The 18,429-nt window shown below is 36.9% G+C and overlaps 1 protein-coding gene across 5 annotated transcripts; it reads right to left on the reverse strand.

Moving 5' to 3' along the window:
- Nucleotides 1-6,842: 6,842 nt before the first annotated feature.
- On the reverse strand, nt 6,843-18,215 carry LOC126800524 (GDSL esterase/lipase 1-like). 5 transcript variants are annotated; one of them, XM_050527897.1, is made up of 5 exons: nt 17,664-18,215; nt 8,269-8,390; nt 7,791-8,015; nt 7,463-7,718; nt 6,843-7,338 (listed from the first exon to the last, which is right to left on the reverse strand). In XM_050527897.1, the coding sequence occupies exons 1-5, from the start codon at nt 17,944-17,946 to the stop codon at nt 7,115-7,117; spliced, it is 1,110 nt and encodes a 369-aa protein (XP_050383854.1). In that variant the 5' UTR covers nt 17,947-18,215; the 3' UTR covers nt 6,843-7,114. The 5 variants fall into 5 exon arrangements, with proteins under 5 accessions (XP_050383854.1, XP_050383856.1, XP_050383852.1 ...); XM_050527895.1 differs by lacking the exon at nt 17,664-18,215 and adding an exon at nt 8,470-8,824 and having other exon boundaries at nt 6,848-7,338; XM_050527896.1 differs by lacking the exons at nt 6,843-7,338; nt 7,463-7,718; nt 7,791-8,015; nt 8,269-8,390 and adding exons at nt 16,146-16,547; nt 16,696-16,951; nt 17,034-17,258; nt 17,447-17,568 and having other exon boundaries at nt 17,664-18,211.
- Between the last annotated feature and the right edge of the window lie 214 nt (nt 18,216-18,429).

Raw genomic sequence — 18,429 nt, forward strand, 5'->3', positions numbered from 1 at the left:
GCCAGGTGAAAAAGAACAGTTACCATAATAGGAGATTTGTAAACTACATTCCCACTCTTACACTCCCTGACTCCCTCCCATCATAAGTATGTAACGTAGGGTAGTGCAATACTACAATCAATACAGTATACGCGTATGACATTTAAAAAGTTTAGATTTGAATTTTTTTTTCAGTTTTCGCTATCTAATGCACAAGGAAATTGGAAGAAAGTTTGAATCGGTGTAATTGTTTCTTTCGGTTTAAAAGTACAATATTGTTTTAGTGATAATATATATGGAGGTTGATGAGCTAAATTAGGTGCGACTACGTGGAAGCGAAGCTTTTGAAAGCGGTTTTTTGAAATTTTTTTCTTGAAGTGGTACGTTTTGGAAGCGTCATAATATATATTTATATCTAAAAATATATCATATAAAACAGCAAATTAATTACTAATATTATAGAAGAACAATATGATAGAAAATGAGCTTAATAAACATTTTGTAATTACCTAGAATAAACAACACAAACACTTTAATAACTAACATGATACTAGTAGTGTAGTTAACCACAAATGTTGCGCATCACCTCTCAATCAATCTATCATACACATGCCGATCTCTCCAATCACACTGACCAAGTATGTGAAATTAAAAACATATGTATCTAAATTTTGCAATGAGCGGTGTGTCCCAAAGCTAAATAACTTTATGCGTGCTCTCTCTGAGCTTCATCCTAGTCTAGCCCCAAAATCCACAATACTTATTTTTCACTCATCTAGTTTCAATCAGTATCTTGCTCCAAATCAAACTCATCTATAATCTTATATGCCCTTGTTGTCTCATACAAAACTAAAAGCTCAAACAAATCCTCAAATTTCATTCAACCTGCTTGAACGGAGGCTTCAACTGTATGTTTTTCTGCATTTTCATTCAATTATATATTTTAATTTATCTTCATGAATTATCGAGTCCCTTAGAATATGAAGATTTTTAAGAGAGATTTATATTAGAGCCAAAAAAGAGAGAAGAAAACTATAAAACCCCAACAACCCTCACGCCTCCACCACGCTTCCGCGGCGCTTCCAGAACCTTCTTTTTCGAGAGCGCGCTTCCAGGCGCTTACGCTTCCGATTTTGATTCCGAAGTAGGAATTGGACCTCCGTTGAAGATTTTGTGCATCATAGTTGATGAGTAATCAAGCGGTCGGCATAAATTCATAATTTTTTCATGATCACTAGTTATGTAATATTCAAATATACGATTCTATTAATAGGAAGCGTATAGACTTAAAAATCTCTCGATCATCAAGTCAACTAGGTTAATTATTTTGGTTGAATATCACTCTCAGATCATTAATTAATCATACCTGATCTGAGATCGAATTGCAACCCATTTATGGAGTGAGCTGAAATTGGTGCTTAGCTACTTTGTCTGAAATGTCGCTCTAAGCTGGAAATTATTCTCAGCAGCTCAAATGTGCATCACATGCATGTTCACATAAAATTAGACAAACATTAATGCAGCTAGCAGTAGATAATATTGGAAGTGTTCTAGTCGCTGTTATAGCCTTGGTACATTGGGGTAATGACGTCTACCACATTACGTATTCATAGAAATAGAAGGCAGTACAATCGACGTACAGTGAATGCTTCCATTAGACGATGAATCTATATCATAGTGAAGTGCTGCTTCAAGATTTCAAGATTTATTCTTCGATTCTATCTAGCTAGTCTGTATCGCAACAGTAAGAGAGTTAATTTTACAACCATGAACAAGATATTATAGTATATAGCAATAGATGATAACTCTAAAAACATTCTCCCGAAGCCGAAATAGAAACGCTAATGCAAGTGAATGCATGAAAACAATTATATCATCACCGATCCGGGCAATGATATAGAAATTGGCAAAGATATCTCCACAAACAATACATATGTTAATATCACAAAAAAAGATGATCAAAGGCATCAAATTCGGAAAATTCTATGGTACGTTGATACATGTTATGCTTCCCGAAAATCATATATGTAGCCGTTATTACATTATGAGTGCGATATGGGAAGTAAAATTAATAGATAACCATGAGACTACATAGTCACGCACAAAGTGCATCCATCCATCAAATTCAGGCAAATCAATAGCATTGACTGTGATATGTCCCCATAGAAAACCTTTGGCCTTTGATCGACATGCTGCATTCCCATCCCAAGTCATTGATGCTTCAATTCTAAGTGTAAAAGAATTGCTCCGAAGGCGAAATGGTTAATGAAATTGGTTAATGCACTAAAATACATTTCGGCACCAATTTATGAGAAGTCACCCACATCACCACACGATAACATAAGTTGACCTCTAACTAAAAACAAGTTAATATTGGCAAACCGACTTATTATTTCCACATATCGAATAGAAAGGTAACACTTACTATTTCCACCTTTAATTTTTAATCCGTGTAAGAAACTGTAGGCATATGATCGATAAAAGGAATTAAATAAGAAGCTCAAACCAATTAAAAGGAATAGTTGATTTTTAACAGCATCAAAAAATCATTCTGGAGTGTTCAAAACGGATTGATGAGAAGTCACCCACATGATAAGCATGGACGGGCAAAGTGGTCGGAGAGGTGAGAACACATGCTTGTTTTCTTTCTTATAATTCAAAGAACAATTTCATTATAGCCGGGTCTACATGTTCATGTAACTATCATCTGTTCTGTGAGGCAAATGCATTCAAGCTAGGAAGAGTGTAGAACCCCATCTCTGTTGTTCCACACAATTGCTACCATGTTTGCGTCGTATTTAATGATTAAATTTGAAACCAATAAATGCATTTATATCTAATTTATTAACGATTTACTGTATTTTTTCTAAGGGGGAATATGCAAATTAAAGGATCAAAATTTTTCTGAATCGATGTAGAAATTTGGAACTTAGGGATTTTTACACACTATGTTCGTGAATTTTTAACATACTTAAATTGTTCTGGATTTTATTTCCAAATTCTTATGTAAGTTTGTTTTGGTAGACTCTAGCTGTTTGCTATTGATCTAATGCAATTTACTAGATATATAACAAAAAGGAAAAATAGTCTTAAACACAAATGTGAAATTTCTGATGAACTTACCTGGAAAATTTGACCACTATTGCATCCAAAGAATCGAATGTTCAATGTAGTAGTAATCTCAACTCCCATCAATCTTAAGAGATTGACAATTCTAGATATATAGATGATTACGCCATTAACATTAAAGATATCAATCATTTGAGGATAATGACCTAATTGTTATCTATTTTTCTCTTAGCAATATTGAAAGACCTTTGAAGTTTCATCTTTTTTTTGAACAGGTTTGAAGCTTCATCTTCTCTCTAGAAATTAACATCGATCACAAAACTGTAAATATTACAAGATACACAATCTATATAGTTATCAACGCCATACGTACATATGACTATGGTTGCGTTGGCATATGAACATAGATGCATATAGGACTTGATTAGATGTATAATTCAACCCACTAAAGCATAAGAAATGACCTAATTCATATGAAGCGGGCAACCCCATTCCACACGTTTAGCTGCACCCTCGCTCCATGACCATTTCTCATTTCTATTTGTCACACAGTAACCCATATTTCCAACCTTCTTCCATCCTTATCTTTCATATATATTTCCCTCCATTTCACGAAAAGAAATATCTTCATTAAACTAAATAAATTTAGCTAAACTTGATTACTTGAGGCATGCCCGGGGTTTCTGACCTGGTCTACTGGTAATTACTTGTCAAATGTCAACGTGTCCAAATCAGGGATTAGCTGGAGACTGACAAGTTGGATGCGGTGGCCCTACCTGAACCCTCTCCACCACGTGATACTTATCCCAGATTATCTTCGATAGTGACACTACGTGTCGCTCATGAGGTTGGTCAAAGCAATCATTTACGTATCCAGGAGGGAAATTTACCGGAAATTTATAGCAATTTCATTCGATTTGTACTGGCTTTACCCATCAACAGCTCCCTAGCTGGTAATTAACACGTTTCATGCATCAAAGACAATTTTGTATTTTGTTCTTAATTTTTACCCATTGAATGATATGTAGGGCTTTGACAAATAGCTTTTTCTGGAAGTAATGTTACTCGAGCTTTCTTAATCGATAAGGGCAAGTTGACTAGAACATATATGCGTGTTAAAATTGATAGCTCTATTGCTTGCACATTACTAGTCATAAACTTCGATCAGAAGAAAGTTATTAGGTTATTGGCTTTGGAACCCTTTCCTCTCAATACTGATAGACTCGATTTTGATCAATAGATAAGATGTCTAGATCATGATAGGCTTGGATCAATATCGGTTCATTCTCAATAATTATACATGATCGTGGTGGGTACAACCAGTGACGGAATCTGAGAAAAGATTTCAAAAGGGCTAAATTTTTATTCAGTGGCGGAAACAATAAATTAATTCTACCGGATGGGCAATTTACACTAAATGTACCATTAATTATGATATTAATACCTAATTAAGGGGAAATAAAAATTTCCCTGGAGGGGGCCATGCACCCCTCTGGCCTCCGCCAGTGGGTACAACTGGACAAGCTACATATATACATCTGGCGTGTGTAATTGTGTTCCAAACAAAAGCTCGTATCTTTAATTATCGTTTGATATAGATATACAGTCTTTGATCTTTTATTACATGGTTAATGTGCCTCACAACATATAACTTTGTTGTTTTAACTTTTAAGTGATACTCGTTTTAATCGTTCTACTGTCCATGAGGAGAGATTTGAGTTTTCTTTTTTCCATCTTGAAATGTAAGAAAAGTAAAATAAAATAATAGTAATTGAAGAATGATTAAAACGGCTTAAACTACCTTACTATTAAAAAATGTGAAAGACTTTGAAATCATGTATGTTATGACAGTAAAAAGAAAGATATATAATACATGTAGCTTTTTAATAGTATTTTTCTAATGATGCTGATCTTTAGAACGAAAAGATTATAGATAATTCACACTCATCTGCACACATGTTAGCATAAAATCTTAGATGTGTGAACAACATGTTTCCATATAATTTTTTTGTTTAGGCCGCGAGTTGTTTTCCGACTGAGTCTTAAGAATAAAATATTGGTCACTCTTCCATTTTTTTGTAACTCTATAGTTTAGTCATTCTATGTTTCAATTTCAACTAATTACTTTTTATACTTTCAAATTTTAAATAATTTGGTCATTCCGTTAAGTCATCGTTAAGTTGCTGATTTGAAAAACATCACATAAGAGAGAAAAAACCACTTAATGGTGTAATTGGACGGAGACTTAACGTAATGACCAAATTGTTTAAAATTTGAAAATATAAAGAGTGATCAGTTGAAATTGAAACATGAAGGACTAAAGTTAAGTTATTAAAAATTAGAGAAGTAACCAGTATTGTGTACCTCTGCCTGCATTTGTAGTAGAAAAAGACTCATAAATTTCTAGAGCAATAATTGATCGAGAGAGTGAGATGAGTGAAAGCTAGGTGCGTCATATTTCCATTTCATATCAAATCATGCTTTGGCGTAATATTGTGACAGAAGCCTTTCTAATGATTCCAACATACCTGATGAGTGAAGTGGGACTGTAGGAGGTTGAGTTCCTTGGATTCTCCATGTACCATATTGCGCATAAAAATTCAGCATCTAACTTAAATAGGTACGTAGAGCATATCAGATAGAGATGAACATGGTTCTCTGACTGTTTTCCGAAAGGGAAATTTGCGTCGTTAGTCTCCAGAATAAGTCTCTATCTCCTTTATCTTTTCTAATTTGTGGCATGTAATTAACTTGTGCGACTTCATTCTCCAATCTACATCTTCACGTACCAATCCTTATTATGTGCATGCGAACAAAATTTCTCTTTCACGTGTAACACATGCCACATAAAAAATGGTTCAACTCTTCATGATTGTGGAGCAAATTAGCCACCATGCCACAGGACCATTCTGGCAGAAAATCACCACAAAACTCGATGATCATACAATTTCTGATTATTTGTCGACATTGATTTGTGTTGCTTCTATATTAATTTTGGAGGAAAATGAATTTCATTAAACAATCGCAATAGCTCAGTAGCAGAGAGCCTAGGCTAGCTGCTGATGAGACAAACATACTTCTGCTGCTAATTAACACTTGCATGGCCATGATTAGAAGAAACTAGATTCCCTAATTTGTTAAAAAGGCTTGCAGCAAAACCTTCTTCGCTGAAGGAACTGGGGAAGAGACAAGAAAGAAGAATTTGGAGTGGAAGACAGACTCCCTCGTACTGAAGAAACATGCGAGGAGAATGATTACGGCGGATATGTAGGGGCCATGAACGTGTCAAAGTATTAGGTGAAACCGTGAAAATTTGGAAGCCCCCTCTTCTAATTTATGATCAAAGGCGAGCAATTATCGATATCATCTGTATATGATTCGATGCAGTTATATATGAACTAACTATGTACCCATGATCCACCTACTAGTTATGGTTCTCCACTAACTACATATATATACTGGTTTAAGGCAAAGTGTAGCTATTTTATTCACACCCGAAATTGGATTTTTAAACTGAGGCCATGCTTGTTTGTAACACCCTGAATCCCTGATAACCCTACATTATCCTTGGTAAACCATGAGTGATGAGACCACCTATGCATATGCTTAGCACTAAATGTTCCAGTTAATATTGAATTTGTGCCTATGTTTTAAGAAGGGGACCTTCCCTGAGTTTTATAAACCTGATAGGCAGATATATATGGACTGTGGTTCCACATTTCTATGTACTCGAAGAAGATAACATTGCAGATATTTTAGTTTGCAGTATTCGAAGCACATTTGTGGGGGTGGGGGATAATGTTGTCTTCTTCATTAGTTGTTCTGTAACAAGTTGTGTCCTGTCTGGACTGGGAAAACCCGCACTTCAAGTTTCCAGGATGATTGAAGTAATAGTAGCACAGGGCGGCGTGACTGAAAAAGATACCACTAAACCATGATGATAAAAAGAAATGTTCGATGGCTAGCTTCCAAGATGACCTCCTAAAACCCAGACTGATAATGAAAGAGGTTTAAGAACTACAAATTAATAACTAGCATATGCAGATATGCTGTTCGAAACTTGAAATCAAGATTGTTCAAATAGCTGTTTCATAGTGTAAGGTCCTGTGACGTTTGAAGGTCCACTCCATATTAGCTCAGCTAGTTGAAAGTTAGCAGTTTCAGTTGTATGACCACCATCAAACCACACATACTCACTGGGATTGCTGCATAATTCATATGGTTCTGTTCCACAACTAGACCCTCTAAATGCTCCACTGCCACAACAAGCAGATGTCCCATTCTTGAAGCCTTCACAATTCAGCAATCAAAACAAGAATGAAGTTACGGTTTTATAATCTCGCGTTTAGTACACGAACAACAGCAAGCAATGCTAGCCAAAAACCGAACTAATGTAATGAATGATGTAGCCTACCGTATATTGAAGGGTTGTTAACCCTGTCCCCAAGTGCATTGTAGTAATCAAATATGGAGTACTTGAATCCTGGTAAATGGCTCTCTAACTTCTTGAGTGCAACAGAGAGAGCTCGGTTATGTAGCCTGGCCAGTTTTAATGGTTCTTCAAGGCATTTACTACCAACTTCAGGATTTCCTGATTTCACTGTAGGAATGCAGCCCAAAGGTGCCACATTCTGAAATGCAATTTTCCTTCCACCTAAATCATATACTTCCTATCAAAGCACAGATCGATCAGTTCATATAACAAATCTAAAGGTCCATTGCAGAAGAGCAGATGTTCTTACTTTGACCACACTGGTCAAGTTTCTGATCACCATTGCTACATATTGCATCTTGTAGCTATTAGAAGATTTTGGGTATTGGGTAAAGAGGTTAATGTAATCATTTCCTCCAATGCTGAAGAAATAAACCGCTCTCCCCAGCAAGTTCTTGGTCTCCTTTCCCCCCAATTTCTGATGCAGTAACTTCTTCATATCTTTAAAATTGCTCAATTGACTAGGGAGACTTATCTGGGAAATTAAGGGGTCAATCAGCTCTTAAAAGACAAAAACTTTAATCAACTTAAATTAAGGATCTTGGTGAATTAGTTTAGCAAACTTTCTTATTGGAGCAAGAACTTGTCCTAGGTTCTGACATAGAAATCCAACAATTCAGACATGGCAAACTAGTTCAGGAAACTTTCTTATTCCCTATACGAAAGACTCGAGACCAAATAAGATGACTTGATTAACTTGTGGAACTATTAAAGAAACTATTACACACCGTTCCGGGTTGAGTTTCAGGCAGGACACCAGCTCCGGCAGAAGCAAAGTTCGTTCCATCACTAAACTGATGAGAACCAGGTTCCAAGTATGGTGGTGGCAGAGGAAGATTAGCAAACTGAGCTGCACCCATCAATGAAAAAATTAATGTTTTTTTTTATCAAGAAAACAATCAACTCACAGAATTGACCGATCATCTTACCAATAAAGTCAGGTAAAATGCGGCCATCGGAGATTCGACCCGTGGGGTGGTCGAAGTAGGTTTCCCCATATGGCCAGATAACTGCAGACCCTTCTACACTGGTGTTCAGGTATTGGTTGTTTCCGGCATCAAAGAGTGAATCACCAAACACAAAGAGGGCCTTGTGGTTTGCTTCTGGTGTGGATCGGTGAGTAGAGAAGCTTACAGGGTCGAAATTGATGAGGGTTAACAGAGAGTAGAGGTATCCAAGACTAGCCATGGTGAGTGACTTCAGTAAGAGACTGACAGTTGGGATTCCTTTATGTATTATTTCAACTAGGTTCTCTTCTGCAACAACATATTCATCAACCATTCACTTGACCAGAATAGACTAATGTAAATGGTGCCAATTATTGCTCTTGGTTGGCTGTTGACTTGTTAATTTAGAGGTCAATTTGTTCATTTGTTTTTTTTTTTTCCGATGGAATTTGTTCATTCGTTGTGTACTACTTCTGCCAAACCAACGGCAATGTTGATTAATCCATCTCGTATAAAAAAAATGTTGATCCATCAGTCTCGGATTTACAATCCAGACTCATCATGATCTCCTTTGGTAATTTAGATTTTGTCTTTGGTAAAAAAAAAATGTATCTTTAATTAAAATGTTAATAATCACCCGATTGACGAATAATTATAGGAAGTGAAACACTCGTTAGGTCTGATTATAAAATTTACCCCCTATAGACTACTTTTGCCACTCAGAACATTTTCATTTTCACAGACAATAACCACTATTAGATGCAACTAGATCTGAAACAATTAAAAGTCCATCTTCATTGTCCTTTGGTAGCGTCAAAGGACGGACAAATATCAAAGTTTTAGAACCCTAGAGGGACCAAGATTTGCAGAGAACAAGAGGACGAGTTTACTTGCTCGACATTTCTATAACTTGGAGATTAATTAATTAGGTAAAATAAATTGGGAATAAACATTGTTTTTGTTAAGATTGAATCCGTACAACTGCATGGATAAAAGGCTAGTACGTGTAAATACCAGCGAAGTAGTTGTATTATTTCATTTATTTGCGAGGCTAAGATTTACAATATATGCCATCCACAAACTCCCCTGAAGGCAAATTTTTAAAGAAAGCTGATTTATTGGATTATTTGTGAAGAAGCTGATATGCTATAGTATAGCTGTATAATAATCGAAGAGGCTGAGAATGTTTAAGGATTCCCAACTCATATGGAACACAGCCAGTATCAATGAAATTAAGCAAGCTCAAATAGTTGTTTCACAGTGTAAGGCCCGGTGAAAGGTGATCCGTTCCATATAAGTTCAGCTAGTTGGTGGTTGGCACTTTCAGTCGTATGCTGTCCATCAAACCACGCATACTCATTTGGATTGCTGCATAGTTCATATGCTGCTGTCCCGTTCTCTCCACCACCACAATTAGACCCTCTATATGCTCCACTGCCACAACAAGCATCCTTCCCATCCTCGAAACCTTTACAATTTAATAACCAAAAGAAGTATTAGCTAGAACTAGATCTTGGAGAGGAAAGATCTTAAAGTTCAGTGTCATGAATGATCCATCGTGCCAAATTTTGCGGGGTAAATGATTCTGTCCAAAAGTGCATCATATCGAGAATTTGAATCCTGGTATGCTCTTCTCTAACTTCTTGAAGTTTCTGAATAGAGCTCTGTTGTGTAGTCTGGCTAGTGCAAGTGGTTCTTCAAAATATCTACTTCCAAGTGCAGGATTCATTGCCTTTGTTGCGGGTACGCATACCAGAGGTCCTACATTTTGAAATGCAAATTTCCCTCCTCCTAAATTATATAGTTCCTATAAATTGAAAGTAAATTAGTCAGTACGAATATATACGTCACTCTCTCCCAGATATATGATTCATTACAAAGAAACTAAACAGTACGCAGAATCTAATCAAGTTTCATCGGAGGATAGTAGATGGCTAGATGCATGTTCTTACTTTGAGAACACTAGTGATCATGTTTCTGATCACCATTGCTACATACTGTTTCTTGTACACTTGAGGAGCTTTTCGGTTTTCAGAAACATAGCTAAAGTAGTCATTTCCTTCAATGCTGAACAAATAAACAGCTCTGTCGAGCAACTTCTTGGTTTCCTTATCATCACCCAGTCACTGCCTCAGAGACTTATGCATAGCCTTAAAGTACCTCAATTGAGTTGGAAAGTCTATCTGCAAAATCAAAAAACATGTTTTTTTTTTAGCAATTGAATAAAGTTTTTACACGTACAACAATGTGGTAATTGAACCAACATACTGAACATGACCGAACCTGACATTTTAGTGGCTTGAGGCGAACAATCAAAATGTTGCCTCATAGTAGATCATATAAATAAAACAATATGTTTCTATTTACAAGTTTCATAGGTTCATGTTATACTTTAAAATAAAATAAAACAAAACAATCTGAACCCAAATATAATAGTAGTAATCAAAAGAAGAGAAGAACACTGTTCAGTTATATGAATATCATCTATCTTAATCCATATATAAAGCCTATAAGGTCACTCACAGTTCGGAGGAGGTTCCGGGAAGAACACCAGCTCCTGCAGAAGCAAAATTGACCCCGTCTGTAAAGTTATGAGCACCAGGCTGTAGATATGGTGGTGGCATAGGAAGCTTTGCAAATTGAGCTGCAACCAGTACTAGTAATTAACACCATTCAAGTACCTATACCTTAAATTATGTTCTTTGACATGCATGCATACGTGACAGAAATTAATTGATTTTTCTTACCAATAAAATCGGGGACAATGCGGCCATCGGATACTCGATCGGTGGCGTGTTTGAAGTTAGGGTTTCTCCGTACGGCAGCTTAAGCATGGCATGTTGCTTAAAAGTACAACAAACAACATGCAAAGTTTCTTGTTAAAAAGCACGACGAACAAGGACATGCTGTCAAAAACTTATAACAACATGCAAAGTGCATTGTTGAAAAGCACAATGCACATAATGTATGTTGTTGTAAGTTTTCAACAACATGCAGAGTGCCTTGTTGCAAAGCACAACACGCATAACATGCACGTTGTTAAAAACGTACGACAACAAACAATGTATGTTGGTAAAAAAATATAACAATGCGCATCATATCTTTTTTACAACGTCCAAGTTGTGTTGTTGAAAGTTTTAGACTTTTAACGACTTTAACATCTATAACATGCGCTGAATGTTGTCAATTACTTTTGACAACATGCAATGCACATTGTTATATATCTTTTGTGGTGTAGTGGATCCATGCCGCCACTGAGGTATTGGTTGTTCCCAGAATCAAAGAGTGAGTCCCCAAACACATACAATATAATGCCGCCTTGTGTTGTGGTTTTGACTTTTGACTGGTGAGCAAGCGCAGCACAGAAGTAGCTACTGTAAACGTTTACTAGTAAAACACAATAAGTTGCAGTGTAGCAAAGACTTGCCATGACGACGAGCGATTTCAGTTTAGTGTTGCAGATAGACTAATAGAGGAACAAGCGGATGGTCTCTTCACTATCTTGTTGAGAATTAGTTAGAATTGCGTAGCTGATGAGAGTTAATTACAATACCTAATTACCCTTTGTATATATACTAGTTCATAGTCCGTATATACATGCAGCTGATTGCATGCTAATAAATGTCTAACTTCTAGAGCGTTGTCTTTTAATTTTGTATTTGTTCGTGAGTAACACACTAACACATACGAGTTTAGTACGTAATGCATTGATGCAACTAGCTAACAGATTTCTTAATGCTCAAGAGACTCTTAGGTAAAACAAACATTGATACAAGGCACGAAATTCTTCAGTTGTTCGGTCGAGCAAGTCTAGTAGTGTAATTTGATTAACGTTAAGACTTTGTGTTTTGAAGTCTTCTCTATCAACAAATTCTGATACGTTTTCCCTCTTCATCTTTCCAACATCAACAAGAAACTTAAAAATAAAAATCAAAGTTGTTTGGTTCTTATTAGTTCCTCTTCTCTTCGGTAAATGAAGATTTAGATATGCTCAACGAACCAAGTTATGTCACATCCCGGAATGGAACGTACATGAACAATATATTGGGGGGATTTTAGGCTTAACAAATAGAAACAAAGAAAAATTGGCAAACAAGCAAATGACATGGTGTCATTTGAACACTCGGCAAACTAAACCTGTGAAAGAGATTTTACAAACAAAATAACTTTACTTTCACAAAACTAGAATAACAACTTGAGCAATTCCGTGAAACAAGAGTTTACAAACAAGTGCGGAAGGTGGCGGTAAGTCACCTGCCCAAATGCACTTTTATTACAACAACCCAAAAAAGAGCAAAAACAAAATGATGACAACTCTCAGAAATAAACCTCGGGAAATGCTAAACTTAACAATATAGGAAGTAATACGCAAACATAACAAGAGACTCGGGTTTCGCTTCTCTACAAGGCTCCTAGGTCCAAGAATACAAATGAAAACCTGCAAAAGACTGTTTTAAGGTGGTGAGCGTCTCCTCGCTTGCTCAGTAGGGGCCAGCCACCCATATAGGTTTGAAAACAGGTAGGGATACAAAATAGTTTTCATTAAACGTTGAGGGTAAGTTTTTAGGTTTGAGAAAGCCATAAAAAAATATTTATGCAAATTTTTGGGAAAACTTAAATCATGCTAAAACATTATGGATTCCTTTTTGGTAGGAATGGTAGATAATACAGAAAGTGCACGATCGAGCCTAGCAACTAATGAGACCAAACTCGTGACCTCAAAAGTCGAGGCCAACCGCCTTTATTGCAATAACAAAGGAGCGAGAGTGTCCATTTTACTAGAATGTCCTAAACAAACACTGTATAAGATGGATCCAAGTCTCAAACCTAACCGTGACATCAAAGTGCAATAAACGGGGGTAAAAGATAATAAAACAGGGCATCACCCCTCCAGAGGTTTACGGTTATCGACACTGAGGGGTTGCCGGACTCCCGAGCCTCATTCACTCTTAGGTTTTTCCATACTCGCGAATCTCACCAACAAATCCTACAATTTGTCAAGCCTTGCGTTTTTGCAACATTTAATGCATATCATAAATTATCAACAAGGCATAGACTATGAACTTTAAATTTGGCCAAAAGCTATATGGAGTGTTAGCTCCCCCACCTAGATTAACGTGCAAAATTCTCATAACCAAAATGTAAGCTCCAAGTACTGAGAAATCCTCTTAAGGCCTCAAAGTCTTGAGCAAATTGTCACGTCCCTATTTTGGGAGTGTCGATCGTGGGCTGCTGGTTGAAAGAACATCAAGGATATGTGGGATTTGCTCCAAGATTCAATGTGTGGGAGATATATGGCTGCTCCTTCCGAGGGGTTCAGACATGCCGACCCAGTTAAATTCGGAGAGCTTGTCGCTAGTCGAGGACTTAACGTCAAAGAGGCGAGTTGGCCGCCCTACACACAGGTAGGGGTCTGGAGCCGATCCCCTGATGAGCCCAAGGCAGGGCGAAACCAGTGTATTGCCCCGTAGGATAAGGCTGACTTCATGGGGATGGAACGCCGCATGGACCAAGTGTGGCAGCCGAATGGCTAGGTCCGTGACAAAATGCTCTGGAAACGCAAGTCTAAGTTCCAGAATCTCAATAAAAATAGTACGTAACCTTTTCCTAACTTGACTAGGAAAGGTTGAACTTTGACTTTGGGTTGACTAAGTCATTTCTAATTTGACTAGGAGATTAACCAAAGGTTGACTTTGACCCATCATGACGAGATGCTTGGATTATTGATTCATAATACAAAATAGTATAATAAACTCGAACAATATAATTATTCGGGTTTCTGCATATCATATTAAATGAGTAAGTTTGTCTTAATAATTCAAGGAATTTACCAAGTGATATATATTATTTGATCAATGTGACAAATTCCATTATTTATCGATAATCATCAAGTCAACGAGTTTAGGATTCATGATTGGTCAAGTCATAAATAGAATAATTTTAGTTAACCCAAAATCTACTAAGGACACCCATAAGGTTTCCTGGAAAGTTTCCTAATCTAGAAACGATGTAAAAGTATTGGAGAGATATATAATATGACAATAATCAAATACAAGCCAAACACAGAAGTAAAGAACAAATTTTTGTTAACTACAGTGAAAACCAATAATTGGTGAAAACCACTACAAGACTTTTTATCGTAGTCCATACAAAATCTTTCATAATGTAAACATTATTCAATACACTTCAAACAAGTAGAGATTACAACGATATCTTTTTACTAGCAACCGTGGCTAACTTGATCTGTGAACTTGTATTCTAAATCTCATTCATCTCATGAATTACAGTTTTGATGAGAACTCCTTCCCTTCCTGCACACAAGTAAACAATCTCTTAGTGAGATAAATATGCAGTAGACAAAACAGTCACACTAATCTCAGAACCTTGAATCAATACACAGTTGACACTAGCACATATGCTTGTGCAATATCAGACCAGTGCATATGAGACGCAGTATATACAGGAGTAAATGAATACCTCTGTCCGATCTCCATTTGTGCCACAAAAATAGGATCAAGAAAATCACAATTCAATTTAAACAAATGACCATATCAGTAAGGTAAATAGAAAAATGGTTAATTGATCATCAAGCACAGACGCAGTATATATAGGAGTAAATGAATACCTCTGTCCGATCTCCATTTGTGCCACAAAAATAGGATCAAGAAAATCACAATTCAATTTAAACAAATGACCATATCAGTAAGGTAAATAGAATGATAGTCATACTATAAATAATCCAATTTACCTTTGATAAGTTTCCTATCCTTGGTAATCAGCTATTTACAACACCAAAACAGAATGGCTTTTACCTTTAATTCTCGTCCCAGAAGTCGGAATCAAAAGTAGTGGCTTCTCCTTGCTCCTGTAACTTCCAACGCCAAAATTATAAGTTCTGCACTTCACCCAAATTGTAGCAGCTGCTCAACTGGGTTCTCAGACCTCACGTTGGTCTCTCGGTGGCTGCTACGACGTCGGGACAGCGGTTCTCGACGGTGGTTACGGCGGTGGAATAAGCAGAAATAGGGAAAAGATTCGATTCAGCATAAAATTGTGAAATTGGAATCACAAGAGGACTGAAATCGTCAAGGAAGTACGTGCAGCTTAGAGTAAAATGTTAGACAATCAATATATAGATTAAAATGTTTTGAAGTACGTGTCGTCTTCATCAACAAACTCTCATACGTTTTCCTCCTCCATCTTTTCACCATCAACAAAGATACTCAAAAAAAAAAGTCGAAGTTGTTCGGTTCTTATTAGTTCCTCTTCTCTTAGGTTAAAAGAAGATTTAGATCTTACTAATGAGTTATCTTAGTGATTTGATCGATCAAGCACATGTTCACAGTTCACACGTACATATACCGATTCAAGAAAAAGTGAAAACGAAGTATTAAAAATTACGCAAGAAGGAAATCACCCTGAGAAGTGAGAACCAAAGATGAGCTGAAACATCAGTTGAAATTTTGGCTTCCCTATGGATCGGATATGTTTAATGACCTTGAATAGTTCAGGTTGGACAAAAAGTATTGAATTTTTTTTACTTAATCTCATTCATATAAAGTCATTAAAAACTAATTTTAAAAAAAGGATTTCTAAGTAAAAGGATCATCTAGGTCCTCTAGGATTAATATATCCTGCTGAGCTAAACTCGGCATATATCTCAGCTGAAAGTGGATTGTATAATACTGTGAGAGGCTGAAATCTACAAAATGACTTCTACGAAATCCTCTGAAGGTAAAATTCTAAATAAGCTGATATGCGCAGTACAATAATCAAAGAGGCTAAGAACTTTACAAAAGTCTCAACTCCCAAGTAGTAACAGAATTAAGCATGCTCAAATAATTGTTTCACAGTGTAAGGTCGTGTGATTTTTTGTGGTCCGTTCCATATAAGTTCAGCTAGTTGGTGGTTGGTACTTTCGGTCGTATGAGCACCATCAAACCACACATACTCATTAGGATTGCTGCATAGGTCATATGCTGTCCCATTCTTTCCCCCGCCACAATTAGACCCCCTATATGCTCCACTGCCACAACAAGCAGCCTTCCCCTCCTTGAAACCTTCACCAATTCAACAGCCAAAATATATATTAGTACTGGCTAGGGTAGTACTTGAACTCTAATTTGTCCCAATCAATTTAGTAGCTAAACAAGAGTGTTCTCATGATGAACTGTAACATGTATAGATGATAGAGGCATAGAGCATTACCATATTTTGAAGGGTTGTTGATTCTGTCCCCAAGTGCATTGTAGTAGTCAAAAATTGAGAACTTGAATCCTGGCAAACTCTTCTCTAACTTCTCGAAGTAACTGAATAGAACTCTGTTGTGGAGTCTGGCTAGTGTTAGTGGTTCTTCAGAACATTTACTACCAAGTGAAGGATTCATTGCCTTTGTTGCCGGTACGCATCCCAGAGGTCCTACATTCTGAAATGCAATCTTCCTTCCTCCTAAATTATAAATTTCCTATAACATGAAAGTGAAATTTATCAGTATCTCCGAACCTTAACTGTTGCAGTCTTGCAGAATAGTAGTTTTATGTTCTTACTTTGAGCGCACTGATCATGTTTTTGATCACCATTGCTACATACTGTCTCTTATAGATCTGTAGAGCTTTTGGGTTCTTAGAAGCGTAGCTAAAGTAGTCATTTCCTCCAATGCTGAACAAATAAACAGCTCTGCCCAGCAACTTCCTGGTTTCCTTTTCACCTAGTCTCTGTCTCAGAGATTTCTCCATGGCCTTGAAATAGCTCAATTGAGTTGGAAAGTCTATCTGGAAATCAAAGAATAATCAACTTACGCAAACAGGCAATTCCCTTGTTTATTATTGAATTATAAGCAAGATCCCCACATGTATGGAAAGTTGGAAGCCATGCATCTAATTAACATCCTTGTTGAACAATAGAACAAACTAATTAACATGGATGTTATCTTTTTTAATTCATTTATCAGGTTACTCACTGCTCCGGGGAATGTTCCGGGAAGAACACCAGCTCCGGCAGAAGCAAAATTGACCCCGTCTGTAAAGTTATGCGCACCAGGTTGCAAATATGGTGGTGGCATAGGAAGCTTTGCAAACTGAGCTGCAGCCAGGAAATGAAGAAATTAATATAATTACCAAATAGATAGTTCTAATTAGCATACATGTTGGTAAGTGAAATCAACTGATGATTCTTACCAATAAAATCGGGGACAATGCGGCCATCGGATACTCGACCGGTGGCGTGTTTGAAGTAAGTTTCCCCGTACGGCAGCTTAGTTGATCCAGCTCCCATGCCGCTACTAGCATTGAGGTATTGGTTGTTCCCAGAATCAAAGAGTGAGTCCCCAAACACAAACAATGCCGCCTTGTGTTGTGGTTTAGATTGGTGAGCAGCACTACAGAAGGAGCTATCTGGGCTTAAAGTGAAGACAGTCACTAGAAGTAAAACACAGTAAGCAGGGTAGCCAGGACTTGCCATGACGACGAGTTCAGTTGGTTTGGTTGTTTGTAGAATTGCAGATGGACTAGTAGTCGTTGGTGTCTCTCTGCATATATAGCGTCGGATCTCTTTTCGATCTACGCTAAGCTACAGATCGACTAAATGCGCGTGAAGCATATGTGTTCCCACATCGAAGGAGAAGATAAAATTCTAAACGTGGGTTTGTGCGGTGGGAACATATAGTACAGTATTTAACGCGTTCAGATCTCTTGAGACTCGCCGACGTACAGATGATGATATGGAATCAGTGGATCTTGATAGAATCAAAGCATGTGACTCCTTTTGTTTCAGGTTTTGACGATGCGGCCCATGTGATGCACCCAGGTCGGTGAGCGTTAAGAAGAAATTAGATTGGGTCTAGAACTCTAGATCATTCGGTAATTGAAATAATAGAGATAATTATATATAAACCCAATATTATCAAGTCTATTTTAAAATAAATTCATATATAATTTTCTTTCA

The sequence above is a fragment of the Argentina anserina genome, chromosome 6, assembly GCF_933775445.1.
Source record: "Argentina anserina chromosome 6, drPotAnse1.1, whole genome shotgun sequence".
Classification (NCBI taxonomy): Eukaryota; Viridiplantae; Streptophyta; class Magnoliopsida; order Rosales; family Rosaceae; genus Argentina; species Argentina anserina.

What these genes read in the sequence shown, in the direction of transcription:
- LOC126800524 (XM_050527895.1), bottom strand. Translation starts at nt 8,821, where the DNA reads ATGGTTGATGAATATGTTGTTGCAGAAGAGAACCTAGTTGAAATAATA. An exon ending in CTGAAACTCAACCCGGAACG is followed by an intron (nt 8,016 to 8,268) that starts GTGTGTAATAGT and finishes TTAATTTCCCAG; the next exon opens with ATAAGTCTCCCTAGTCAATT. An exon ending in TAACAACCCTTCAATATACG is followed by an intron (nt 7,339 to 7,462) that starts GTAGGCTACATC and finishes TGAATTGTGAAG; the next exon opens with GCTTCAAGAATGGGACATCT.